Source organism: Diadema antillarum, unplaced genomic scaffold, assembly GCF_040938485.1.
Source record: "Diadema antillarum isolate AM-2024a unplaced genomic scaffold, OU_Dant_1.0 seq00000891_RagTag, whole genome shotgun sequence".
In the NCBI taxonomy this organism is placed as follows: domain Eukaryota; kingdom Metazoa; phylum Echinodermata; class Echinoidea; order Diadematoida; family Diadematidae; genus Diadema; species Diadema antillarum.
In genome coordinates, this window is record NW_027271755.1 from 735,952 (window position 1) to 763,168 (window position 27,217).

The 27,217-nt window shown below is 39.9% G+C and overlaps 1 protein-coding gene across 1 annotated transcript in view; it reads right to left on the reverse strand.

The window, feature by feature from the left end:
* Positions 1-2,544: 2,544 nt before the first annotated feature.
* LOC139740919 (inactive rhomboid protein 1-like) overlaps positions 2,545-27,217 on the reverse strand; it is an 88,453-nt gene continuing 63,780 nt past the window's right edge. The window contains exons 4-16 of the mRNA XM_071651507.1: positions 21,585-21,710; positions 19,128-19,380; positions 16,520-16,682; positions 13,891-14,157; positions 13,054-13,168; positions 12,588-12,662; positions 10,720-10,881; positions 9,684-9,769; positions 9,087-9,150; positions 8,198-8,362; positions 6,480-6,580; positions 5,584-5,737; positions 2,545-4,746 (exon numbers count right to left, since the gene is read on the reverse strand). Coding sequence (XP_071507608.1) covers positions 4,309-4,746; positions 5,584-5,737; positions 6,480-6,580; positions 8,198-8,362; positions 9,087-9,150; positions 9,684-9,769; positions 10,720-10,881; positions 12,588-12,662; positions 13,054-13,168; positions 13,891-14,157; positions 16,520-16,682; positions 19,128-19,380; positions 21,585-21,710 — 2,169 coding nt within the window. The 3' untranslated portion in view covers positions 2,545-4,308. The remainder of the gene's footprint in view (positions 4,747-5,583; positions 5,738-6,479; positions 6,581-8,197; positions 8,363-9,086; positions 9,151-9,683; positions 9,770-10,719; positions 10,882-12,587; positions 12,663-13,053; positions 13,169-13,890; positions 14,158-16,519; positions 16,683-19,127; positions 19,381-21,584; positions 21,711-27,217) is intronic.

Sequence of the window (27,217 nt, forward strand, 5' to 3'; positions counted from 1 at the left end):
TTTTTGCACTCCTGCCTCCATACCCTATCACTATGAAGATGCCACAAAAGCCTTGATACGCACACAATATTCAGGCAACTCTCCCACCATGTTAGTTATGTCTTTTCCTGTCAGGAATTAAATTGTGTTTAATCTGGTGATTTGAATAAAGTCAAATGACTTAAATTAATAGAAATCAAGGATAGCAAGGTGTAGTTTGATGAGTATGTCCATATCCTGTTTCATGGTGAAAATGAACTATGCTTGCTATTTCACATACAAGTTTATAAAACTGATTGAAAGGACCACATTCTGAATAAAGCACACAAGAAATCCAATATTTCGTTCATTCTTTTTTTTATTCCAAAAAAGATGGAAAGGTCTTTATTTACACAGTAAAATAAATTGCACATGTTCATTTAATGTATACATAAAGTCATCATAATATGGCAACCATACACTGATGCATATATAAATATTTCAACAATATCAATCATTACATGAACTTGTAAACACATAACATCAACCATCAATGCAATACTTACATCAGTACGACCCCCCCCCCCCATCTTACCCATGTCAAAGGTCACGTTAATTGACTTAGTCTCCAATGCAGACTTTAAATAAGTCTGACACTTGGAAACAATCATCTCAATTGCTATCCTTTCACACAAAACAGCACCAATTTTGCATATTGTAATTCTCACATTTATATGACGTTCACTACCAGCATGAATGCTGCACACAGACTGGGGACTTTAGCGCCGTTCTGCTTCTAAACAGTGGTCTGGATAATCAGCACCACTGTATTTCACTTACAGAAGGTCACTGCCACACAACACAATGGTACCTGTCTTGCTCCAGCATAACTACAGATGGATGGATAGATAGATAGATAGATAGATAGAGATAGATGTGATTCAGTGATAGAGGAAGAATAATGAATGGACAATTAGACAAATACCTAATGGGATGGAGAGAAGGATGAACAGAAAACAGAGAAAGGAAAGAAGAAGCTAAAAAATGGGGAGTGATTAACCTGTTGAGTACAAGATGATTATGCTATACCCCACGCATTTCCCATAGACACCTGCCCGAGTATACTCTGGATGAGTCTTTAAAAGGTTACGATATAAGGTACACAGTGACAGAGAGACATACATATTGTAAATCAGTTCTTTATCTCTCACATTCTGGGATCTGAAAATTCATCAATTATTACTCTTTAAAAATGTTGTGGTTGTTTTCATGAAGAATATTGATGTAAAAATACTTGCATTACAATTCTATCTCATTCAAAATGCCATTTAAAAAAAGAGAGAAAATCTTTCATAAGTCTGTGGCCAATAACGATCTTTACAATGACAAATGTATCTGAAACCTGATCATCAAGAACTTCTTACACTGTTAGCCAGTTGTAAATCAAAAGTGAGTGCAGTTTTTAAGCAAACACATTGATGCCACCATATTAAAAGCCTTGCTAAGAAAAAGAAAAGGATGGAAACTCATAAGAATAAGATAAATTATGGGACTTTGAATATCTGCACCTTTTTTTTTTAAAATCCTCTTCTCAAGTTAGCTAAAAAATCATCATTTCCTTTCACTCACATTGTCCTAGTACCAATAACTGGCAAGATATATCAAAGCTATCTCGTGTTTTCCAATCAGGGAGCAACATAAGAATGGAATTTCAATGACAACAAAACAAACTACAGGTCACTAAAAAATGATGAAAAAAATACTTCATGTATGCTATACACAACATATAATGATGTAAAGAATGGATTTACACCCACCCCACCCACAACAAATGAATCAATCTCTGTTTTCTTGTTTCCTGGACACGCCAAATCCTGTATCAGAGTTACACAGCATGACTCGTATTGAAGTAGAAGAATTTAGATTAGACTTGTGACTAAAAGTTACTAGTAACCCTAGTGAAAGCATATCAGAAAATGATAGCCCCGAGTCGCGGTGGCACTACTAAGATTCCCTCAACATTGAACAGCATGTCGACTTCCTACAAAAATGCAACGGTCAGTTCCAGTCAAAGAAAATGTCATTCTGAAGAATGCTAGCACTGCAGCACAAACTTAATGATTATTGCAACTGATTGCCCTATATCGACATAAATAAGCACTGATTAGTGTTTTACTAGAAGCCGTGACAAAAAATCCTGGGCATACATACTCGGGCTGGAGTCGAAAAATCAAAATCATTTATTTGAATAACTTCAAGATTTACCAAAACAGCTTAAGACAAAAAAGAAACGTTAGGAGGAAAAAGAAGAAGGTTCCCCTTTCATCCCTGAGAGATTGGAACAAATCAGGCCAGACCAATCACAAAATTTCAAACAACTTTGATAATGATAGAGGAGCTATAAGCATGTGAATCAAGTCCGTGGAACATGGAGTGCTCTTTGTGAAATCTTTCTTGTGATTCCAGTGCTTTTCTCTTTACATTAAACAGATTAAAGTAACAGTGTCGATGCAAATGTGAAATCTTGCACAAAATTGCTACATAGTTTTACCTCCCCCCTCCCCCAACTTGAACATATTCTGCAATTGCAATAATCATTATTATGCCACATGAAAATGGAGAGCACATCAATAATCCAAATCAAGTCATGGTTCCTTTATTACACTGCCAAAACTAGGAATTTTAATAAAGTCATGGGACGCTTCACTATTTATCTCTGAAATTTGGTAATTTCCCCATGGATTGAATACATGGCACATTTGGTTCTCACAGACAATGGACAAGGTACAAGTCTGCGGGTTGCCATGGTAAAAGAGGAAAGGTCTAGTTACACACAGGAGCAGCATCAATCTCTCCTTACACTGCATGAACCATACTGCCCTATTGCAGCAAACAAAGGAAGCAAGTTAGAAGCAAAATGCCATTTATCCTCATATAAAATGAGTAAAATGTATCTGTCGTTTACTTTGTCACTTGTGCAGTGTGATAACATTTGGATTTTTTATATCTGTCAGGAGTGTCCCTTTTCGCCCACCTATACACTTGGAATCCGAGTGGAACATGCTAAGTCCAGCCTATACACATCTTTCACTCTGATTGGGACGATTTGTGACTTGCTTCCTTTTGCCACAATCAGGCAGTGGGGTAAGACTGCATTTTCTTTTACCATCATGGTACCAGCTGCACTCAATGAATTCTTCAATAAGTAGGTCGGGATCAATTGATTCATACTGACTTTAAAATTACATTCACACATCTCATTTACAATCTAAAATGGTATAAAAGTATGAAATAATGGTCTTCCTAAAATCTGATGGCCTAGAACAACAGCTTACTTGCGATAAAAAGAGGCACGTTCTTACTAGCCACCAGTATGTAATGGCTTTAATAGAGGGTTTAAAATGTATATCAAACCGTGGTCATATATGAAAACATTGAATGTATTGCATTCCACTAAGCCCTGGGTGCCTTTCTATCCCAGAGTGCAAAAGGATATGAGGCATTGTCTACAGTGGGCTCTGTCTAAATATGTGAAAACAGAAAAAATCTAAAAGCATTCTTTTAAAAATGATAATGGTATCAACAGGATGTGCAAAGTTAAAAATTTGTTGCAACAACATGCTTTAGGCTCTACTAAATGTCTCCATCATTAAAAAGAAATCATTCATTTGATTGAAGTCGAAAAGGGGCAAGCAAGGAGAAATAAAGGCAACAGCATCCAGAGGAATCGCAAATGTCTAGATATCAATGCAAATATGTCGTGACAAATGACCATTGGACATCATACTCCTGCCGTGGTCAACGCGGTCCCCTGAAAGGTGGTGACCGTACCCCAGGCACCATGTTCAGGCAACGCTGGTGATAATGTCTTCCTCCAACAAAATATACCCTTGGTTCTCCTGCTCTGTATCTCATCAAGAAAACTCAAATATTGCAGTAGGACCACCCAGAAGTTGCTTGCAACATTGGTAGAAGTTGTTGCACGATGTGCGGGAATTGCTGGAACTGCTGCGAGCCTGTGTGATGCAGCACCAGGGCAAACTGTTCGAAAGGCGAGTTCGATTTCGGGGCAGCAACACAAAAACCTGGGGTTCTAAAGACTTCCAACTGAACACACTGCAGGTATGGTGTACACTGCTACGTCTTACGGTGACAACTTGGGAACAACATGTGACCACTATTACCATCACACAACATGCCAGATTTTTTGTCTGAATGTCCTGCAGAGCCACTTGGCTGCTAGTGCCATGATTTGAATTCTCAGTCTGAGCTGGACAATGTCTCCACACAAGACGGGCGGGGCCAGGGGAAGCCCCATCGATTTTCTTTTTTTTAAATATCTATTCTTCATTAGGGCGGAAGTAGAGAAGGGTCCTCCAGCTTAACGTTCATGTCGTTGCAGAAGTCCTCCGTGATGGGCACGCAGTTGAAGTACAGACACCACGAGCACTCCGTGATCGGCCGCACATAGAAGAGCGTGAAGCCGACGGCGAAATACGTCGCCAGCAGCACGGCGCAGACCACCATCTGGATGCGCTTGCGGTTGCGGTCGAACTCGCCGAAGCAGATGTAGGGGAGGAAGATGAAGGAGAGGAAGATGCCGCAGACGAAGCCGCCGAGGTGGGCAAAGTTGTCGATCCACGGGAGGAGGCCGAGGAGGAAGAGGACTGTGATGATGGCCAGCAGCTTCAGTAGCGCCATCCCTGGAGAACGCAGGATCTGCCAATTCTGGAAGACTTCCACCACCAGGCAGGCCAGGAGACCAAACTGGGCTCCAGCAGGACCCACCTACACAAGAGATAGATAGATTTATAGATAGATTTATAGATAGATAGACAGATAGACAGATAGACAGATAGATAGGACAGATAGATAGAAAGATAGAAAGAAAAAAAAAGTTATATAGAAAGATAGATAGATAGATAGATAGATAGATAGATAGATAGATAGATAGAAAGATAGATAGATGGATAGATAGATAGATAGATAGGTAGATAGACAGATAGATAAGATAGATAGATAGATACATACATACATACATACATACATGTAGATAGAGAGTGGGGGAGACAGACAGAAACAGAGAGATAGGGAATTATATATGTCACATGAAAACTTGCAGCTCCAAGAGGGGTGAGATCTCAGTAAAGGGATGTGGTCAAAAACAATTCGTGTAAGGATGAAGCTCGAAATATGCATCAGTTGGTATTTTACACGACCAAAATATGAATGGGCTTGAGGGCTCGATTCCACTTTCAGCATTCACATGAATAATTGTGAAATATGCTATATTATGTGGCATGGTGGTAGAATTAAATGGTACAAGTTCTGACTTGGCTTAGCATCAGAGCGAAGGTTTTAGCCATGGACTGACTGCCCATACTGAGTAACTGACTGATGCAACAAAGCATTACACACAGCAAACTGCATGCAGTTCATATTTGGGTCATTGAATATTCATCTCTATGACCTTGCATCATACATGTCAACCATTTAGCGAGAGCAGTTCATGATTAAGATGAAAACATTTGCTTGGTAAGTAATGTTGTGATAGTGAAAGTCTTGACATTGTGGGAAGTGGGGAGGGGGAAGAGGGGGAGTGGGGGGAGTGGGGAGGGGACTCACCTCAGCCCGGTAGGGGATGAATATTGCACTGGTGAGGTTGCCCCCGATGCCGCTGAAGATGTAGATGATGCCAATCCTGAGCCAGCCAGCCAGCTTCTCCAAGTCTCGTAGGATGGTCATGTGCATGATGAAACTCAGCACACAATGGAAGATGCTGCAGCAGACCAAGATAATTATGCACCAAAATGATTAATCGAAGGATAAAGGCAACCACAATTATACAATAATGGACAGGTGGATTCATAGCTCAAAAGATTCACGATCAATTAAAGTAAAAGTGGAAAGGCAAAAAAACCAACACCAACAACAACAACAAAACACACATAACCTAAATTCCAAAAGGAATCAATGAATGTTATATACACACACAAAAAAAAAAATTGCATGCAGATCAATGGCTAAATTAGAAAAAAAGAAAAGATATGTCATATGATATCTGAGTCAGCACACACATCACTGCCGACGTTCATCATGAATGTTTTTTTTTAGTTTTACCTTTGATCCAAATAAAAAACAAACATACCAAAAGAACAAAATGATGACTAATCATGTAAGAAAGATGAAGTGAGATTGAGTAAGAAAAGAAATTTGAATACACACACATCTCTCATCGCATGACTGCACAACAAAGAATCTCAGTCACCCTATTGGCTCATGCAGAGGTTTCAACATGGTCAACCATGAAAACACACACACACACACACACACACACACAAACACTAAAAAAACATCAATCCCTCAGGCCTCAACTGATTTCTTACTACAGAAGAAAGCTCATATATAATCTGCCCAGATGTCATGCAGAAATTATCTGGGATAACCAGACAGACACACAGACAGACGGACAGACAAACAGACAGACGGACAGACATATGCACACACAAACATACACTCACCCAGCATGGAGGAAGAGAGACAGCCATAATCTGTAGATCTGATCTGGATAATCCGGATTGAGGAAGTTGAGTAATCCACAAACATCATCCAAGCAAGAAACCTGGTGAGATAGGAAGATGTGAAAAATTGGAAAAATGACATGGTAACTTGGTGGTCAACATGTAACAAAAAATCATAAACATTTTTATACTCCTCTTCTGCATGTAGTATTTAGAGGACACAAATCCCATGAGGACTAAATGAAGAGGTTGTTGCAGTAAATATGACCAGCATATCATGGCATCAAAAGGCTCATCATAGGAGTTACATACTGTACTCACTAGACGAGAATCTATCTTGGTAACAAGCAAGAAACCCTGAAAGCTCATTGGTTGCTGCTGAATGGTATCTCCCAACTTCCTATTAAATGCAGGGAGTCTAGCACACAACACATAACTTAATTCTAACAAATTAAAGAATGCAAATAACAGAGAAGTCAAGATTTTTGACCAAAATTTTCACACAGAAACATTTCTTACGTAACACAAAATTTTCAATGCTGAGAACTACCAAGAGGCCAAGAGTTCAGACTGCAGCAAACCAAAAAGATCCAGAGTATATGGGAATCAGTCAGGATAGCACCAGGCAAGTCTTATGTTCCATCAGTGAAAGAATGTCCAAATTATTATTGTTGCATACAGCTAGTTATGTACTGTAGATCATCAACCTTGCTGCATCTCATATCCTATGAACAGCAGCTACACACATATGTAACTGCCATGCTTCTTTGCCCAGATGGACAGTTCAAAAGTTACAGTGCTGGAAAGATTAAAGGGGATGGCTAGTAACTGATTAGTGAGAATCAGTGGGAATGATGGAGGATGATTGTTCCAATCCTTGTGGGATTCATTTAAGAGTACATTATATATTTATTGTTGTGTGAAAATTATTTGCTTCAGAATGGTATCATATTCAAGTAATGTGCAGTTTAATGTTTCCAGGTTAGCGTGCCTGGTCAGTGATGGGGCATTAATTTGCACATAACTTGAATATGAGACCGTTCTGAAGCAAATGAATTTCACACAACAGTAGATATATAATGTACTCTTAAATGAATCCCACAAGGATTGGAACAATCATCCCTCAGCATTCCCACTGATTCCCACTGATCAGTTACTAGCCATCCCCTTTAATCGGTCAGAAAAAGCAAATGCTCTTCACAGAGCTCACAACTTCCACATCCTACAAGGGAACTCCATTTGATGATTAAACTGGCTCTGATTACAAAAGCGTTAAGTCCAACAAACTAAACAGTGAACATTTCAATAAAGTTTCACACACAGAAAAATACAAAATGAAAATGCAGAAAAGTTTCACTGTACTAAGTTCTGCTTGTTCAATTTATGGCATTCATCAGAATCAACTTTATAAATGCATAGGGATGATTTCTCTTCCATCATTCGCCAGACGCATAAAGTAGCTTGCAAGGTAACTTACTATATACGCCATATATTTAGCAAGTCTATTTTTTTTTGCGAATCGGGACTTTCATTCAAATGATTTTGCGAGTGGTTAAATTTGCAAATGCATAGTACAGTACTGAATGGAGAAGTATGCATGCACATTGCATTCATATCGGGATCAGAGTCAATAATTTTGTGTGTCTTTAAATTCGCGAATGGTCACTTATGCGAAATTTGTGATAAAAACTTTCTGAAATATTCGGTGTATGCAGTACCTGAGAACATAACGTGGCCTCTTCGTGGTAGAAGCCGTTGACGAAGGTGCAGTAGTCCCGACTGACAATCTGACACTCCCCCTGGATACCGATACAGCACGGATGACCCGTCACGTCGCACTGCGTGTGTGGCTGTACGCCCACCTCAAACGGATCTAGGCACAGCTGAAGTACGATACAGACACAAACAACAAACAGAAGCACATGGGGATTAAGAAAGACATTCCTCATTCTGTCACGAAATAACAAATAGCATTAAACAAAGAAGATTCCAAACTTCCATCTCACAGGAAATGGGCAATGTCAGAGTTGTGACAAACATCTTCATTGCGAATTTAGCTACCCCCAACAATTCTGTGCCAGAAATGAGTTGACAAAAGCACCCATTGCCCATGAGGGGCATGCATAACGTGTGCATGTTTTCTTGACAGCTCTTCGTTACTATCCTGACTTTGACGTGTTAAAGTTGGGAGCACTGACCTAACATATTGTCATGGACAGTTTTGGCTGAAAACATTTTTGAAATGTGGATAGTTTGATAAGAGTTAAATTGTAGTGTTCGTTTTCTCCTTTTCACTGGGGGTAGAAAATTGTGTTGGTTTGACTACCGCTGTAAGGTCTGTGTCATTGATTTGTTTGTTTCTTCTTTTCCATTTTGGTCATTTTATTCTGTTTTGTGTTTAAGATTATGAAGCAGAGGGGTGAAGATTGAGGCATGAGTTTTCTTCAATTTGTCTCTCTCTCTGTACAAATGAATTTTATAAGATTGCAACTGCTGATTCACATTTATAACAGACATGTCGGAAAAAAAAAAGAAAGAACAATTTCATTCTTACAAAGGGAGACAAATTGAAGAAAACTCATACTTTGACATTTTGCGTACACTTACCGGCCATTTGGTGATGTCATCAGGCCATTCATATGGTGGCCTGGATGACGGATTCCGGCACTCCCTTTGGTTGGAGAAAGAAATAACAAAACCTTGGTAACAACACAAAAATTTTCCCATCAAGACAAAGAGAGGCAAGGAGCATCCATTTCATTAAGAATAAATTTACCCTTCAACAGAATATCAAAGTGCAATATCAATTTGCCTCATTTAATTTGGAAATAAACTTGACTTCATCAGTTCTTAAAGTATAAAATTACTTGAATTTGTTAAAATCATAAAATTGAACAGTGAATTGAAACAAAATCATGTAATTTTGATGGCTTTCATAATTTGGAAACATGTTTGTTTGTTTTTTTTCCCCCGTAGATATCTGTAATCTGCGAAATGTTTGACTGGTATCACACACTGCGATGTTCAATATATAGCTTGGTTGGATGAAACAACACAAAATATATTTCTCACGAAACTGAATATGCAGCCACACAAATATCCAAACGTACATGTAGTATGCAGACATAATGTATTGAATTTTGTTGTAAAAAGTTTGGAGGGGGGGGGGGGGGGGGTGGAAGAAAAAAAGAAAAGACGACCAACCTTGGATCTTGACCACACACCGGTCCAGACGTCCTTCCCTCAACCGGATTGGACGGCGACCATTTTGAAAAAGTAGCAAACCTTGTCTGCAAAAAAAAAATATATACAGGGTAAAAGTACATGTACATGAATACATCCTGCTCAAACAATTCATGGGAACATGACTATACGGATATTGTCAGCTGCATTACTACTGCAGTGCTTTCTTCGGTAGAATGATTTATCCAAATAGAGAGGTGCGACTACACATGAAGATATGCAAATGATATCACATGATTGATAGATTGATTCATTGATTGACTGACTGACTGATTGATTGATTCATTCATTCACTCATTCATTCATTTGTCCATGTCCAACAGAAACATACACATTTTATACAGAAGTTGAAGCTATAATTACATTAAAATGTACAATAAACGATAATTTTCAAAAAGTTTTCAAAATTTTTCATGCATACAGAAATGCTGGAACTGAGGAGGAATGCTAAAGAGCAATATTTGTAGGGTGCACATATACATGAATACAGTAATGATTGCACAATCCAGGGGCGGATCCAGGAATTCTGTAAAAGGGGGGGGGGGGGGGGGGGGGCGTGACTAATATTTCTGGTGCCACTTCCGGGTTTCATTTCATTGTTTTTCTTTTTATTTCTTTTGTTTTTTACGAAAAATAAAGGGGGGCGTGCACCGGTTGCGCCCCCCTCTGGATCCGCCACTGTAAACATTCTTTTGCCAGTGACAGTAAGTACTTGACTTGGAAGTTCTGTTCATGACATAACAGCTGAATGTGACCTATGCACCGCAATACTGCCTGAAGGTACAGGTAAAAGAAAGAAAATTCCAAATCTATGTAAAAAAAAAAAACTAATCTCCTCATTATATCTTGATAAAGAACAATGTTGGAGTATGTTTAAGTATTCAACAAGCCATATGGCAAGGTCCCTTCTACAGGACTTTAGGAGGAAAAAACTTAGTGTTTTATTGCCCCCTTCAATATCAATACAGCAACTTTGTTGTCGACGGGGCCTACTAACCGAACATTCTTCCTGAGTGGTTTGTACGCATCCCGATTCGTCGGTTCGTATACAGCACCCCGTGACGTTCTCCTCCGCCTTCTTGGCCTCCATCTTGAGGGCGACCTGCTCGTCTCTGTGCATGCACGGTGAGTATTTGGCCCCCAGGTGGATCAGGTCAGCCTGTGGCAGTGAGACACGATTTGTGAGTGAGAGATCATATGGGATAAAACATTTAAAAATTTAAATCAAAGTGAGTCAATGGTTCCATTGTCCTGGAGACTGGCGCAGAAGTACACCAATTTGTACGTGCCGGGGAAATTGTTGTTTTCATTTTTGTCTATATTTTCGTACGTTGTTATTTTCGTGATTGAGAGCCTATCTGTGAAATTTGCAAAATTAAAACTGTGAACATTTCAGTACAAAAACAGTATCTTCGCAATTCTTGCAGAAGCTTTCTGACTGCACAGTAAAGCATGCATACATGGAGGGATATGATCCAGACCAGCACACTAGCACTGGAATATCAAGTGACTACTAGTACGAGAGCCCCGATGCCACAGATATGTTAATACTAGTACTATACACGTCCCTGCTCAAAGCCTTGGAATACTCACACCTTTTCTTCTGATTTGATCTCATTTCGAGCAATGTTTGAATAAAAGTCCCTCGTTCTTGTGAACATTTGTATTATTCTTTCTTCGTGTGAATATCATAATAATGAGAAGACCAAAGAGCAGAAATTGACAGAGAACTGCAAAAAAGTCCCATCAACTGCTATCTGTGAAAATATCTGTACACAAAAATATCAGCGTGTACAGTTTAGTCAACTTCTGAGTGTGAAAGGCAAAATGAGATGACACGAGGCCACTCCTTTTTTGCTTATTTGTCAGAGATAATCCTTTTTCTTTATGAAAAATGTGAGTTATTTGAGAGGCACAAGGATAAGAGAGATTATTTGACTACATGAAGCCATATTAGGAGCTAAATATGGGTCTACTTGTGACACGATATTGCTGCAAATTACTTCAGCAGTGTGAGATCTAGGTCTAGTTCTTGGCATATGGCTTCCAGAGGAAACCGTAAAACTGGCCAGCTGTGCTATCTTTTGTAAAGATATGTAGAACAGCAATCGCAGCTTGCCTTTTGACGTCATTGTGGATTGATGCAATATCACGTTTCATTAGGAATTGTGCTGGGACATACATATATTCAACAACCTGTAACAAGAACAGCAATTGTTTGATACTCAGAAAAGTGAATAAAACATGACACCCCTGGAAACAGCAACAGAATGAAATTCACTTTAGAACTTCTTCTTTATTGTGTCTGTTTCTTGAACCACTTCAAAATTACAACAACAAAAAAGAAAAAAAAAGAAAAAAAATCATATGAAGAGTTTGTTTGCAAAAACCGATAAGTCCATTTTTAAAGATTTTGAAGTACGGTCTCTGTCATATAGTACAAAATAATACCTTTTAAATGATATATTGGTCACTACATATAAAGGTACATTTTTGAAGTTATGGTCAAAAGAAGCAACAATTTTCTTATTATTCTCTTTATTTTTCTTGACCTTTAATCGCAAATATCTCCATTTGGCAGATATGGACTTATCGGTTTTTGCAAACAAACTCTTCATATATTCTTATATTCCTGGTCATGGTGAAGGTGATGATAAAGATGATAACGGTGATGACGATGGTGATAATGATGATATTGATGATGATGATGATGATGATGAAGAAGAATACAAATAACCTACCACACTGCAAGATTGTGGGAAAAATATGATTGACTGCAAAACAAAACAAAGAAAGAATTCTTCAAAGTTTATCAATAAAACAGACTAGAAATCTTCAGCAATGACAAAAAGAAAGTGCACTCACCGGCCGTGGACCTATCCAGAAGTTATCAGGCTCCATGTAACCAACTGCCTCTACCACAAGGTTGGATTGTAATACCTGTAGAAAGCATAGAAAGGATGGAAGTCGACTTTAAACAAGACTTCTGTACTGAGGATCTAACAATGCATACACAAGGTAATAAAATAACAGCTGGGCATGGTAATGGCTAACAGACAAACTCACACACACAAAAAAAACCCCACACACACACTCTCACACATGCACACATACACACACACTCACACACACAGACTGACACACACACAAGAGACCCATATGCCAAATGACCACTTTGTTGGTCTAGCCCACTTTTAACTAGCTCTAATGGACTACAGTACGTGTAAGTCCAGTTGCTAAGCATACTGTACACACACACACACACACACACAATGTAATGCAAGTACAACAATTCACCATATATTGTATGAATGAGGGAAGCCACACTTACTAGATCAGTCTTCTGTGTGTAGCTGAAGCCGATGGGCGCAAAGCCGTAAAAGGCAATAGACACTATCATAATGGCGATCTGGACTGTGGTCACCCAATATGTGAAGTACGGCCGACTGTGCAGGAAGAGTGGAAAGGAGAATGGGAGAAAACATAAATAACTTTTCAAACTCTGATTATCTGGTTTCCATTTATATGTCTTTTTTCTCTCCGGCTAGAAATAATCAGAAATTCTTTCAAAAAATGAGATACAAAATCAAAGAGATTATACATTTTTGTGGACTGTGGCGGCATCTTGAAAATCCTCACTTTTGGAATAAAGATACTGCCTTTTGAAGTGGTACCAATTTTCTCCAAGATTAATGTCATGAAAGCTGGGCAAATTAGTTTTGAACACTCAAAAAGGCCAGAGTCAAAATTCTAGGGTATGATTAGAAAGATAAAGACAAGAAGAGTTTATGACAGAGAACCAGGGAAATATTGCAAAAATGTAAATTTCTTGTTCATCCCCACTTCTTTTCAGCAACCCTCCTACTACAACATCGTTATGTTAACTGCTTGATCCCTCATTGTCACTCCAATTGCCCCCATTACCCCTTCTTCAAACTCCTCTAACACTTACATTGTATGTTTCCATGACAACAATTTTCTGTGACTCAGCAATCTTAATCTCATTCTCATTTATTACCCCCTTTGCCTTGTATTCAGCCATTCCCTTGTAATGAATTGTTGTCATGGCAACGACTCATCACTGATCTTGACATTTCTGTTGTATCACTGTCTTCAACCCCTGGCCTTCATCTCCCTCACCAATCATGTTGTCATGGCAACCCCTCACCTATGGTCTTCGATCTCCTCCATCTGCTTCTTGACATAACTGTCCATACGACGGGATCGGTACCGCCGGTTGAGCACCCGGCCCACCAGCCCCTTGCCCAGCTCGCGCCGGTCGGCATTGTCGAATGCCATCTCCATAACCTTGCCACGAATCTTGGTGCGCCGCAGCGGCTTGCCGCCGTCCGGAAGGTCGTCTGGCACTGGCACGATGGGAGGAATCTTGAATCGGTCCTCTGTCTTTGGCTTGCGCCAGCCGATACCCGTTGGTCTGACAAGATAGACGAGTATGAAATTGCAAGCATGAAAAGAAGGTTTGATTCCCTGATTATGATATAAAGATGTTTGCAACTCAACTGTGTAACTGATAACATCCAGAGAAAAAGCAATTCAACACTGAAAGAGAAATTTGAAACTTTAATTCAATCTAGTTGTCTCTGCAAACTGCATGCACTGTCCAAATCAAGTAAAATTAAAAAATAGACTGAAACAACTGAAGTGATGGTGGAAAGTGATGAGGGCAGTTTGCAAAAATTACTTTCACTGGCAGCAATGAGGACCGCATCCCACGGAAAAGCACAGATAACTTTCAATAATCCTCGAACACTGATGATGTAAACAACTTTACTATCCTGCATGTCACATGTTATGTTTGCTGACCTCCAAGGGGGCAAAAATGGAAATAAAACAAAAATTGGCTCTCCACAAAGAATTTCTCTCTGTTACAGGGCACTGGCAGGAAAACTCTTGCACGATGTAAACATTATAAAGGCTCATTGGAAAGCATATGTGTAGCGATATTAACTCGTTGAGGACGAGTCCTGCGTATACTCGGGCAGGTGTCTACGGGAAATGCGTGTTTTGGCAAAATCAAACTGTCCTCAACAGGTTAAATAATTTGTAGAGCTACATGTTCTGTCTGTTCCACTGTTGACTATTAAAAAGAGGCAAAGCTGTACTATAGAAAGAATTCATAGTTAAAAGCAGATACATGTGGACATGATAAACAAGCAACAACATAAAAAGAACCAGAAAAGTGAGCTGAAAAGAAAACTGATTAGAACTGATAAAGAAAAAAAAATTATCAACATTTTAACAACACATGCCAGGGCAGGGCATGCAGACACACCTACTGCCTTTTATCACATAAGCTAAAAAAATAATGCTGCTGTTAATTCCCTGGCTACCTCAAAAAATCCATGTTTTGAAAGAACGACAATGATTTTTCCCGTCTTATTTCATTTTTTAATAATCTAATCGAAAGGATGGAAGCAAATATGAATATTCACAAAATTGGTGGATATGTGTATTTTTTCTTCTTCAGTCTGACATTGCTCAGATCCACATTTACCAATGAGGAATGTGACAGTGTACATAAAAAACTTCACAGAAAAAAATAACAGCCAAGGCAATCATCACTCGTGCTATTTGTTGCAAATGTTTATGTTTACAAAATGTGTGTTTTGATTATTTTTGGTATGTCAAAAGGACAACTGTTGTTGTATTATCATTGTAACTCAATTATGTTTGCTTTTTGTTCTTGTGAACACAAAGTGGAAATAAATTCCAATCAAATCAAAATATATTACCAATTGTCAGGACAATGTGATAATCCCTCTACATTTTGGTTCCCATGGAATTTTGATTCTTCTTTTGTATGCAATGCATTTCAGAGTAACTTAGGGTACTTCAATGGCTGCAAATCTTCAAGGCATATATATATATATATTTTTTTTTTAAGGCAGCGATCCAAGAGACTGGTCAGTCTATCACTTCTGTCAGTAGGGAACATCTAATATTCCTCTCACAGCTGATAAACACTTTTGTCAAAATCTGATCTAAAAAAAAATAAATCTTAAACTCCTAACAACTATTTGCTGGTTTTGCAATATAGAAGCAAAAACATATTTATATCTCCTGGTGAGGAAATAACAGGATATTGTGATGGGGATAGGGGTCATTGTGTATCACCTTTTCAACACACATAAATCCTTAAATGAAGCAAGAAACTTTAGTGATGGAAATAGTGAAGTAATATCTCCAGACAGGCCATGAAATACTCCAAGGAGAGATTTAAGATTCACCTCATCTCTAATTTTCCACACAGGAAAACAGGAAGTTCTCAAGAGTCATAACACTAGCCTCAGAAGGTCTTTCCTCCCAGCATGATTATTCATGGAAATATCTTGAAGAGAGACCACATCCGTTTAAGCACAATCATTAAATCACGAACGATACCAGGTCACCCTGTTTGTGGGGAGGGGGAGGGGGATAGGCCAGCAACGGCTGTCACATGTTGTGAAATGTGACCACTACACTAATAGTCCAGCAGAGAGACATTAAAAAAAAAAAAAATGCAACAACAGGAGAGCAGCTAGTCTTTTTCCAGTCATTTCCAATTCAATGTATTACCTCTCCTGTTAAAACATTTATATACCACTAAATATGGATTATGTTCAAGTAGTTGTTAAAAGACATCCTACAAAGACAAGCCTCTATTTTTCAAAGTTCAGCACAATCTCAGACTTTCTGCTCTGTATTTAGAACTCAAGGAGTCAGGAGTAAGACTCAAAATGCCTCTACGCATGCAGGTGTCTGAAGCCAGACAGACTATCATTCAAGTGTGCACTTACATCATGTCTGCCAGGACGCTGTTCGTCCTCGAGTCCAGTTGATCGCCGGCCGTTCGCCCCTTTCGGTGGACGTCCGGGAGATCTGGCATGGCATACATGTCATCGTCCTCCGGGTAGGCATCTCTGTATGGGGGGAGGTAGCCCTCTTTGCCGGATCTGGGAGCTTGGGGTGACAAAAAAAACCAAACAAATAAAATAAAAATAAAGTGAAACCCCCCATGCCCAGAAATGTCAGACATTGTGCACAAACAGGTTGTCAAATGGTATTAAGCAAATTGCATTCATGGTCATTTTGCCATTGTTGTTGTTGCTGTAATGGTCAATATAGATTATTAGGCTGTAGGAATATTTCATATTCTTCACTGAATCAGTAACACAAACTTCAGTATTTGGGAATTAGCACCATATTTTTACCTTGCCACGCTCCCCCTCCCCCCCCCCACATAAAAAAAAAACCCAAAAATCTGTCCATGCAATGTTTATGTCTCTTCTTTCCCCTCAAACATCTCTTATATCATCCATTTTCCTGCCAATTCTGGGAGTGTGCCAGATCTTCACTGTTTTTTCTCACTTGCAATATTTCCCATCAATCTGTGTCTTGTTAGCCTCGCTTACAAAAACAAGCCCAAATTGGTACATCCTTTGCGCTGGCCAATGCAAGTTTAAGTGGCCAAACAGACAGTATCCATGGGTAACCATGTTAATGGCTTCACAGACAACCAGACATATTATCTCTCTCATCCCTATCCCTCGGCCTTGAGATGCCAGAACAACGTATCTACATCCAACATTATTTCCAGTCAATTGAGTTTGAAGTTTCGCAAACCTACAGCTCTTTTTCTGTTTTTGTTAAACACTTCATATCTTACCCTAGAAGGACCATAAGTATCAGTAATACAGTGAATGTGAATTGATTTCACTAGACCCTTTATTTTTAGCATAATTTGCATTTAATCAAAACATTGTACATTGTTTTGCCGTCTTAACATAACCATGTTATTGTCATTGCTACAGCAAAACAACATACGCCTCGATCACTGGTGCATGTATAATGTCCTACAACGTCATACATGGTATGTGCACGCTTCTGCAGCCATGCGCAGCCTATTACTGCGTAAACATGTAGATGGCAAAACAATATACGTTGTTTTGCCAAGACTATGCCTGATATGTGTTGAGCAGGGGCAAGTGTATCTCTGCTTACGTTGTTTTACCAACAAAGTTTGAACAATTCCCACAGGGAGGGAGCGTCATATCTCAGTAACAGAATAGGTTCCGATTTCAAGATTTGGTCAAGAGCTAGATTATGCTAAAATAAGCTGAAATATGTGACTGAGTCAATTTTCATGAATTTTCAACATACGTTGTTTTGCCATCTCAAGGCCGCCCTGATGCATATCTATAAATGAGTTGCTGCATTATTTTTATGAGGGAACTAGCTACCTGAACCTTAGAACAGATTAACACTCGTGCTGCATGTTGATGGAAAACTGTCCTCCAATAATCCATAAAATCTATCCTATTTCCTTTTCTTTTTTCCATTTTGAATTACTCATTTAATTTGGATTTAATTTTTCAGCATTGCATAAGGTTTTCATCCTCATACAGTGTGCACAGTAACACTCCTACAATTTTGAGGTTAGATTTCAAAGATTTACCATATGTGGTTAATTTCATATGTCTCAATGCATTATCACCATCCCTGCGATTCCTAGTTTGTTTGTTTGTTTGTTTGTTTGTTTGTTTGTTTGTTTGTTTGTTTGTTTGTTTGTTTGTTTGTTTGTTTGTTTGGTTGGTTGGTGGTTGGTTGGTTGGTGGGTTGGTTGGTTGGTTGGTCAATTGGTTTACACACCCATACAAAAAGACACAATTATATGACATCTTTATGACATTAAAACTAAGGGCCTCTCTTTTCCCAGGGGCATAAATCCCCATAATAAATGTGGGTGGCGTGCAAATATCACTTTCTTTGGAGTCCATTGAAGTAACAGAATTGGAGGTTATACAGAAAGGCAATGGTCTGAAAACACTATTAGAAAGGTGATTAAACTCAGGGGATCCAACCCTGGCATTTGCTGCAGGTTTACTAAAAAGAAAAGTCCCAATATATCTTCCTTTGTATAACAGCAAATTTGTATGGCACTCTCTTGAAAAAGAAGAAAAAAAAAAGGACAAAGAAACCTCAAGTTCAGGAGGGTTTATATCCCTGAAATCTGGCTTTAGTCAATGTTTTTGTTTTTATCCATACTGCTTTTTGGCTGAACTCTGTGGAACACATTAAGTGAGCGTAAGAAAAGTCAGTAAAATAAAATGGTAAAATACTCCAGCCATCATATATCATTCATCCTGAGGGATAGATCATGACCATTACGGCATCATTAACCTCTGCTGATGGGGCTCTTCCACAGGTACGAGTATCGCTGATGGTCTTGTGTCCGACATTTTACAGCCAAAGTACTGCATGGGGAAATCCTAATGGTCTGGCTTTAATGGTAACAGTGGGAGATCGGTCACTGAAGAGAAAGGGGGGTGAAAAGAGGATGTAAACACGGGATGAGAGAGCTCCTCAGGCAGAGGGCTTCTGGTGGTATCATCCACGCATCCCTACCAAAGTCTTGCTCGTCTACTCCGGCGAGTCGCTCATCTGTGTAAGGGAGGCGTGGCAGTTCCCGGAGCCTCTCCTCTTCTTCCGGGGGCGGCCGGTCCTTGATCTCTTCGTACTCGCTGGCCTCATCCGTCGTAGACTCCAGCCGCGCCACTTGGGGAGGGGGAGGGGGCGGCTGAGAAGATGGCGGAGGGGCTCTTCGCTGTGCCTTCGGTGAGAAGTCAAAGAAAACCTCATCATTGAGGTCGTCGGAAAGCTAGGGGTGAGAGAAGATAGAGGGGGAAAGGGATGAGGGAGGGGAGGAGGAGAGGAAAGCAGAAAGGAGATGGGAGAGGAATGGGCAGGGGAGAAGAGAGGTAAGGTGGAGGTAAAGGAGGGGCATGGAAGGGAAAGAGAAAAGGAGGTACCAGAAGAGGATGCCATGGAAGGCAGGGATGGGTGAACAGGGAAGGAAGATTAGGAGAGGAACAAAAAAAAGGAGAAGGAGGGGAAGGAGGAGGCGGAGGAGGAGGAGGAGGAGGAGGAAGGATAGGAACATTACAGCAACAGGTGGATGAAATGAGGATTGGAAGAATAAAGTAAGAAATTCAACAAAAGTAGGATGGAATGGTTGAAACCAATGGTGACATAATAGGAACCAGAGGAAGAAAGGGTGGGGTCGTAGAGGGGCAAGGGATTGAGGGAAAGAGGCGTAGATGAATAAAGGGTGAGAGAGGTAGCATTGTAGAGGGGAAGAGAAAGAGATTGTCAGGGTGTAGGGGTAGAAGGGTTGAGGGGAAGAAAGGGGAAGAAGGATGGGGGTGTAAGGATGGAGGGGTAGAGAGGTATAATAGGGATAGAGTAATATAGGGGCAGAGGGGTAGATGGGTGACAGGGAAGAGGGATAGAGGGTGTAGCAGGTGTAGGGATAGAGGGTATAGCAGGTGTAGGGGTAGAGGGGTAGAGGGGTATAAAGATAGAGGAGTGGAAGAGTAGAGTGGTAGAAGACAGAGGGGTGGAGGAGTGGATGGGCAAAGGGTTGAGGGAAAGAAGGGTGGGGGGCATATAAGGGGTATAGGGATACAGAGACATAGAGAGGAGTAGAGGGGTAGAAGAATAGGAATGTATATGGATAGAGGGGTGGAGAGGTGTTGGGATATAAGGGTGGGGGCAGAGACGAAAAACAGTGGAAGGGTAGAAGGTAGGGGAGAGGGGAAAGGGGAAGGGGAGAGGGGAGAGGGGAGAGGGGTAGAAGGTAGAGGGGAGGTGGACAGGGAGAGTAAGGAAGCAAAATGCAAAAACATAAAGTCATGCAAACCACTGCAAGCATCATTCAAAAATCATATGAACTGACAATAAAAGAAGAGGAACTATGGTATACCCACTGCAAAGGTAAAATCACATTTCAAGGGATATAACCAACTTCAGGATGATGAAACCCAACTTTACTAGCAGGTGATATTAACTCACTCAGCTATTCAGCATGTTCAAACAAACAGATTAAATATCAATGTCCAAAAAACAAAACAAAACAAAAAAACCCAACCCAATCCCTTTATAACATAATGCATATATAAAATGAGAAAATCATATTAACATGCACATATAAAAAGGTGTTTCATCACAATTAAACCTAGATATCCAAAAGTAATTCAAAACACATGCAGACATGGCAAGATCAAAATTATACTCATCAACAAAAATTAAATACATGTACAAAAGACAAAACATCACCAAATGCATGTATCATGGCCTATGAAAAATTACACAACTGAAATATATACATGTACATTTTCATAAGCTACATTTGTCTAAAGATGAGACACTACATCCATTTTGTATATCAAAACTTTTTGACAAAATATGTAACATTACAGAAGACTACTTGGATAAAAACAAACTTTCCAAACAGTATCTAAGAACCCCATTGTTATATCAATAGCCAAGAAAATGAATGTAGTGCCTCATAAACAATTCTGTCATTTTCAGAGTGAACATTGAAAAGAAAGAAAACACAAAATGTAAAAGCACAAATCAAGCAAAAACAAATTCCCATTCAGACATCATGCGATAAAAACCACAAACAATGCAGAAAAAAAAGTGTTGCTCCACAGTACATAAACACTGATCTTTTGACAAAACAATATTCATCGAACAATAATTGCCTTCTCCATTTTGAATTCTTAATTTCTCATTGTAGTATTCATACTATCATTGAGTCACTACTCCCTTTCAATTCAACTTAAAAAATTCAGACTAAAAAGGTCTAAAACATGTATTGGTTTAATCCTCATGTAACTATGCTCTTTGAAAACACTGAATTTTGAAATGAATTTAGGTATGATCATACTTTATCACATCGTTCTGCCAATCATGGTTATTGTTTTGACATCCTCAATCGTGTCTATATTACCATTTACAGATTTCCTATATAGCAGGATACTTTCAATTTTCCCCCTTTCAACTGTCATGAGAACTTACCACTCCCGGAGAAAAAAATTGCGTTGGATCAACTTCTTCGTCATCTTCGTAGTCGAAGATCATGCTCGCCGGAGCAAAGCTTCTGCTGTGAATGAGGGGTGGTCTCTGCTGAACCTTGGGTTGATGCTGCTGTGGAGGGATGGGCACCAAGAGGGAGACAGGGAGGAATGGAGGATGGAAAAAGATGAAAATACATACCAGTTTGTCATCTATCAGTGTCATCAGCAGCATCATCACTTAATCTTCCAATATCGCCATCACCAATCTATAGTTCGTGCTATCTTTACTGATACCAGTTTATGGTCAGCATTACAGCTCCCATCATCACAATCAACATTGTTACTAATTCATCCTTCTACATCATCTTCACCAACATCATCACTCTATTATCCTCCATCTCCTCCTCCTCATCATCATCATCATGATCATCATCATCATGATCATCATCATCATCATCATCATCGTCAACAACATCATCATCATGACGTCATCATCATCATCTTCTCCATCATCATCATCATCATCATCATCATCATCATCATCATCATCATCATCATCATCATCATCATCATCTGTCGATACCACCCTCACTTCATCATCAACACCTGTAATATAATCACCACCAGCAATGGCATGAACATCATCATCAACACCAACATCATCTTCATCATCACTACCACCATTTTCACCCTCACCACCAACATTACCACCATCATCATCGTTATTATACAGACATCAATGAAACCAACACTGTCATCCCCAGCAAGAGTAGCATTCAAACGAGAACATCTCTGACATCATCACCAACTGTTAGCTCACCCAAGTCATCCTCTCACCATCTAGATATGTCATAACTCCATATCAATCGAGGTGCCGCTGTAACAGTGACAGAACCGTGACTTTAAATTTCAGCTCCACAGAGAGGGCTGGAAGACAGGTCAAATCACCCTCCAGGACAAAATCTCACCCAGAGGAGAAAGGTGCAGACGATGCCTCCTTGGCCTCTCTGTCCCCTAGCCAGACTGTCCACATGCTACAAACACTGGTCAGCAAACTGACCAGACACATCTCTGCTTCTTTATCATTTTATCAAACAACGTCAAAAAGAAACCATGCAAACTTGCATGATTGCTTTCCTTTGTTGCGCAGGCCACCGAAGCCCTACAATGCCAAGCTAAAATTAGATGGCAACGTGGCCTTTGCCTAATTGCAGACTGAAAAATGGGTGCAGATTTTACCTTTAGCATCTAGGGTATTTCAATCACGACATGGCTCCTAATCAGTGTCAACTTATTTTGGGAGCTACTGTGGTGGTCTAGTTTATGTGTTCTACACTTCAGATGGCAAGGTCCAGGGTTCTAGCCTCTCCTCAGTACTTGTGTCCCACGACAAGACAATCCATCTTGTGATATATTTCTTTCTGCTCACAGTGTACGAGTACTGTTGCCTGCCAGAAGAATGTTACTACGGTTGTGGTTAGCATGTGTGCACCATGGAGTGTAGTCATGATATCATACTCCCAGGGATGTGCACCATTATTGGTGCTTGTCCCATCCTGGTAACCACAGTAACGAAACCCATGGGTCAATAACACTGATTATATCTTCTGCTTCATGCTTGCAGATGGCTTTGTAAAAAAAGATAAAAGAAGAAGAAATAAGGAAAATGAAAGCTCTTCCACACTTATACGCCACTTGCAAAAAACAACAACACAACAAACAAACAGAAACAAGCAAACAAACAACAACCCAACAACAACAAAATAAAAGAAAAAAGCAAATCCATGGCTGATTGAGCATAACAGTCAGAATTCCTTCCACCAAATTATAGCGAGATCAAAAAAATACTAGTGGGCACATTTGGTCTGGAAGGGATATGAAAGTGTCACAGGCATAGCTCAATACCCACACCTGCTGTAGCTTAAGCCCTACCAGCTGGTTCTTGCGAAGCGAACTTCTACCAATCTGGTGGGTTAAATTTCTCTGAAAGATCATATTTGAGTATGACGCCAAAAGGTAGGTCAACTCTCGGCTCTACTCATGGCTACATTGGGTCATTAGAAGCCATTCAGTAATCAGAGTACACCTCGACTGTTCTGAGCATTGCATTAGAAAGCTTCCAGTGATTCCTAACCCCTATACTCCCCCCCCCCCCCCCCCCAACAATGCCAGACATTCAACCACTGATTGCTGACAGTCATATTGTGACCAGCTGGCCTCGTGTGTTTACCCGCACAAAAGCAATTTCCTCCACTAATGAGCTTGTTTTTAAAAGTTCAAAGGAGCACCAGTATAGTAGTAATACATAAATGCCTCTTTTAAGCAAAAAACAGAGACACATGTGTACAACTGGCTTCTAATAGCATTCTTCATACTAGCCAATTTGATTCTTTCTGTTCTTGGGACTCTCTTTCTTTCCCACACCCTAGCTCTTTCTCTTTCTCTCTCTCTCTCTCTCTATCTCTCTCTCTCAAAAAAAAGAGAAAAAAATGAATCTTTAGAATCATTAGGCTAGACTCTCAAGACTAATGACAATCATTATCTCAGTTATGATTCTTTTGGCCTCATTCAATAGTTGTTATGAAAGAGTTCAATTCTTGGCTTTAGAAATTCGACCAAGGACTAAGTTTCACCGATACCAACTAACTAGAAAAAAGATGAGTTGAGACATTACTATCCCCACATCCAACAAACAGTGATCATAAACAACCCAGTGACACAACATTTGCTCCTGCGACAATGGCTCTAGTCATATTTTCTCCAAGGACTTAGGGTTAGGGTAAGGATTGTGATCAGGCTTTAGGTTCGGTTTGATGTGTACTGTCTTGCTGTTTTGTATGAGTACTTTTTTCACATAATGACTAATGTTGGAAAGCATGGGAATAAGTTAACACAAGTATTCTTTTATTCCGCTTTTAACTCTCATATTCGATCCTTCAGTCACGTTGAATCCACGTGAAAGCAATAAGGCAGTAGAGATCGGCAGCCCTCAGACTTGAGGCAAGGCTAACCCTTGCTGACATCATTAGATGTAAAGTTAGCTTAGAAAATAAAATATAGTCAGTATGTCTCCGCCTCCAACCTGCCCTCACTCCTGGAATAATGAGCATGCCGTGACATTCCAGAGGCGCAACAACAGCACCCTGGCAACCTCTAGGGGTACAAAGATAACATCGATAACATCGTGGCAAACCTCAGCTCATCCCGTAAAGGTTCCTTGCAAAGATTCCATGCAAAACACTCTTTTTAGCCATGAAGAACTCCCTACCCCTCCCCCCCCCCCCCCCCCCCCGAAAAAAAAGACTTCCAGGTAAGTCGCACAGCCTTATGTAGTGGTCTATGATTATTAGGAACTCAGCCGGGTTAACAACCTCGGGTGCTCCGCTGGGATATTTTGGAAACCTGCTAAGTGGCTTAAAGTTAACATCTTCACTCTCTCTCTCGCGTTATCTATCTCGGAAGACAGGGCCAAAAGATGTGGGGCATCTCTGTCCCTGGGCTGAATTTCATCTCCACAGCAATCTCACGATCTTCCTTTTCCACCACATACAGCACTTTAGGGCTCCCTGTCGCCTTGTGTTTCTATTGCAAGAAGGGCAAAGCTGTCTCAACGCTGAAATTCTAGCTAGCCGGCAGGGGAAGACGAGCCCGCATTCGACAGAAAATTTTTCTGTCGCTCTACCGCATCTGCGCCGAAGATCTCGCGTGGGCAAACACGCGGAGATGAAATGCGAGGTAGAGGTTCCTCCCCGGGGGACAATTCAGAATCGCTTTTGAGAAATGAAAGGTCTGTCTCGGGCTGACGTGGAGGTTTTGATCATTTTGCTAGTCCGGAAAAAAACTGAAGCATATAATGTACAATGTCATGTTTCCACATTCTCAATGTCGTGCATGGCATGGACAGACACATCAAATAAATCAAAATATGGATCTAGATGGGTAGACAGATAGACAGACAGGACAGACAAATATTTTGATCTTGAGATAAAAAGTGTAGATGGATAGACAAATAGACATATATACAGATGGACACAAAAGATAGACAGATAGTTAACTGTTGTCATGGACTGCATGTCAATGCAAGACTCAAGAGAGTCTCCAGTTCTGGAAAATGTTAACACATTCATGAATAAAGATAAGGAATCCAGGGACATGTTTTCCAGAGTAGCCTCAATTGGAAGCCCTTCAAAAAGTCTGATCTTTGTCTTTAAACATCTTTCTTTGAACGTTGTGGCTCTCATTTTTAGGAGCCCCTAACATCAATCTTATAAGCTATCTCTACCATATATAAAATGAACACAAGTGTTGGAATGCAGTTCTAACTATCAATTCAATAAATATGCTCTTTTTCTTTCTTTTCAATTTTTGTGGGAGCTTCTTTGTCAATTCAGGTAGCATACAAAGCGGTACATCTCAACAAAAACATATTTATCAGTTGGCATCAGAAACAGAAATAGAAATAGAAAATAGTGAAATAGTGAAATCACTTGTATTGTTATTTCAGTGCTGTGCAGAACCTATTTTGCCCCCCCCCCCCAGTTGGCAATGAAGGTGTTACTGCCAATGAACTGAGCATCAAATCAAAACTGTTTCCATTTCTACCCCATTTCATCAGCACTCTACATTCTGCCCGTTTCCCATCCACCCCTTTCCTGTAATTAGATTCATGAAGATGTCCTCAGCAGCTTGTTCACTAGCTCAAAGTTCATAATCAAATTCATTCAGACCCCCATCGATTCATAATCGAATTAAACAAGACATTTCCAGAGCTCGCTCATCACACAAACATGTCGATTCATCGGAGCGCCGAGAACTGCAGTCCCAATGAATATAAAAACAGAGCGATGATTGCATGATTGCTGTATAATTGACAAAATCTATAGGTGTCATGAAAATCTCGCCTCAAAGAGAGAACAGGCTCACGAGAAAAGATTGGTTTTGCAATTGGAACAAAATTTGATTGAGAGTGTTAATTTTATCTTAATAAATTGATATATTGCATAGATATATCTTTGCTATAGAGGTCAAGTACACTGCAACTGAAGTAGCCTGAGCACTCAATATGACAATATAATATCAGTCAAGCAATGAAATGAAATTTCCTTTGATTTGGACTATGTATTGGCAAAAATTACAACCATCATCAGGATGGTAAGAGATGTGCCTCAGATTTGCAAGTTACTCTTCTCTTTATTTTTTTTCACACAAACATTCCAGGCAAATGACAGTACAAGAACCTTGACCAATGCAAGACTTGGGTAAATACTACGATTTTGAATGGCTTCGTACCCAGAAAGGCCCAGACAGACACGTATTAAAGCTGAGAATGTGTGAAAGCCAATGACCCACCAGAGCCATGAACTGGCCATTTTCCCAACTGATCCACTGCCCTAACAGATGTGTGGCTTAATGCTAGCGTTCCGAGCTTGCATGGCTTCGCTCAAATCAATGTCTCCTGCTTAATTCACACTTCCAAAAATTGGATGCGACATCATCATCAAAGAAAGCTAGATCTTTTCAGGTCATTTATCATAATGTAACAAGGTAGGATTTGTCATCATTGAGCCAGTAGCCCCCTTTTCAGAAAACAACTGCTTCAAAATGATGATTCAGTCAGCACAATATGCAATTTGT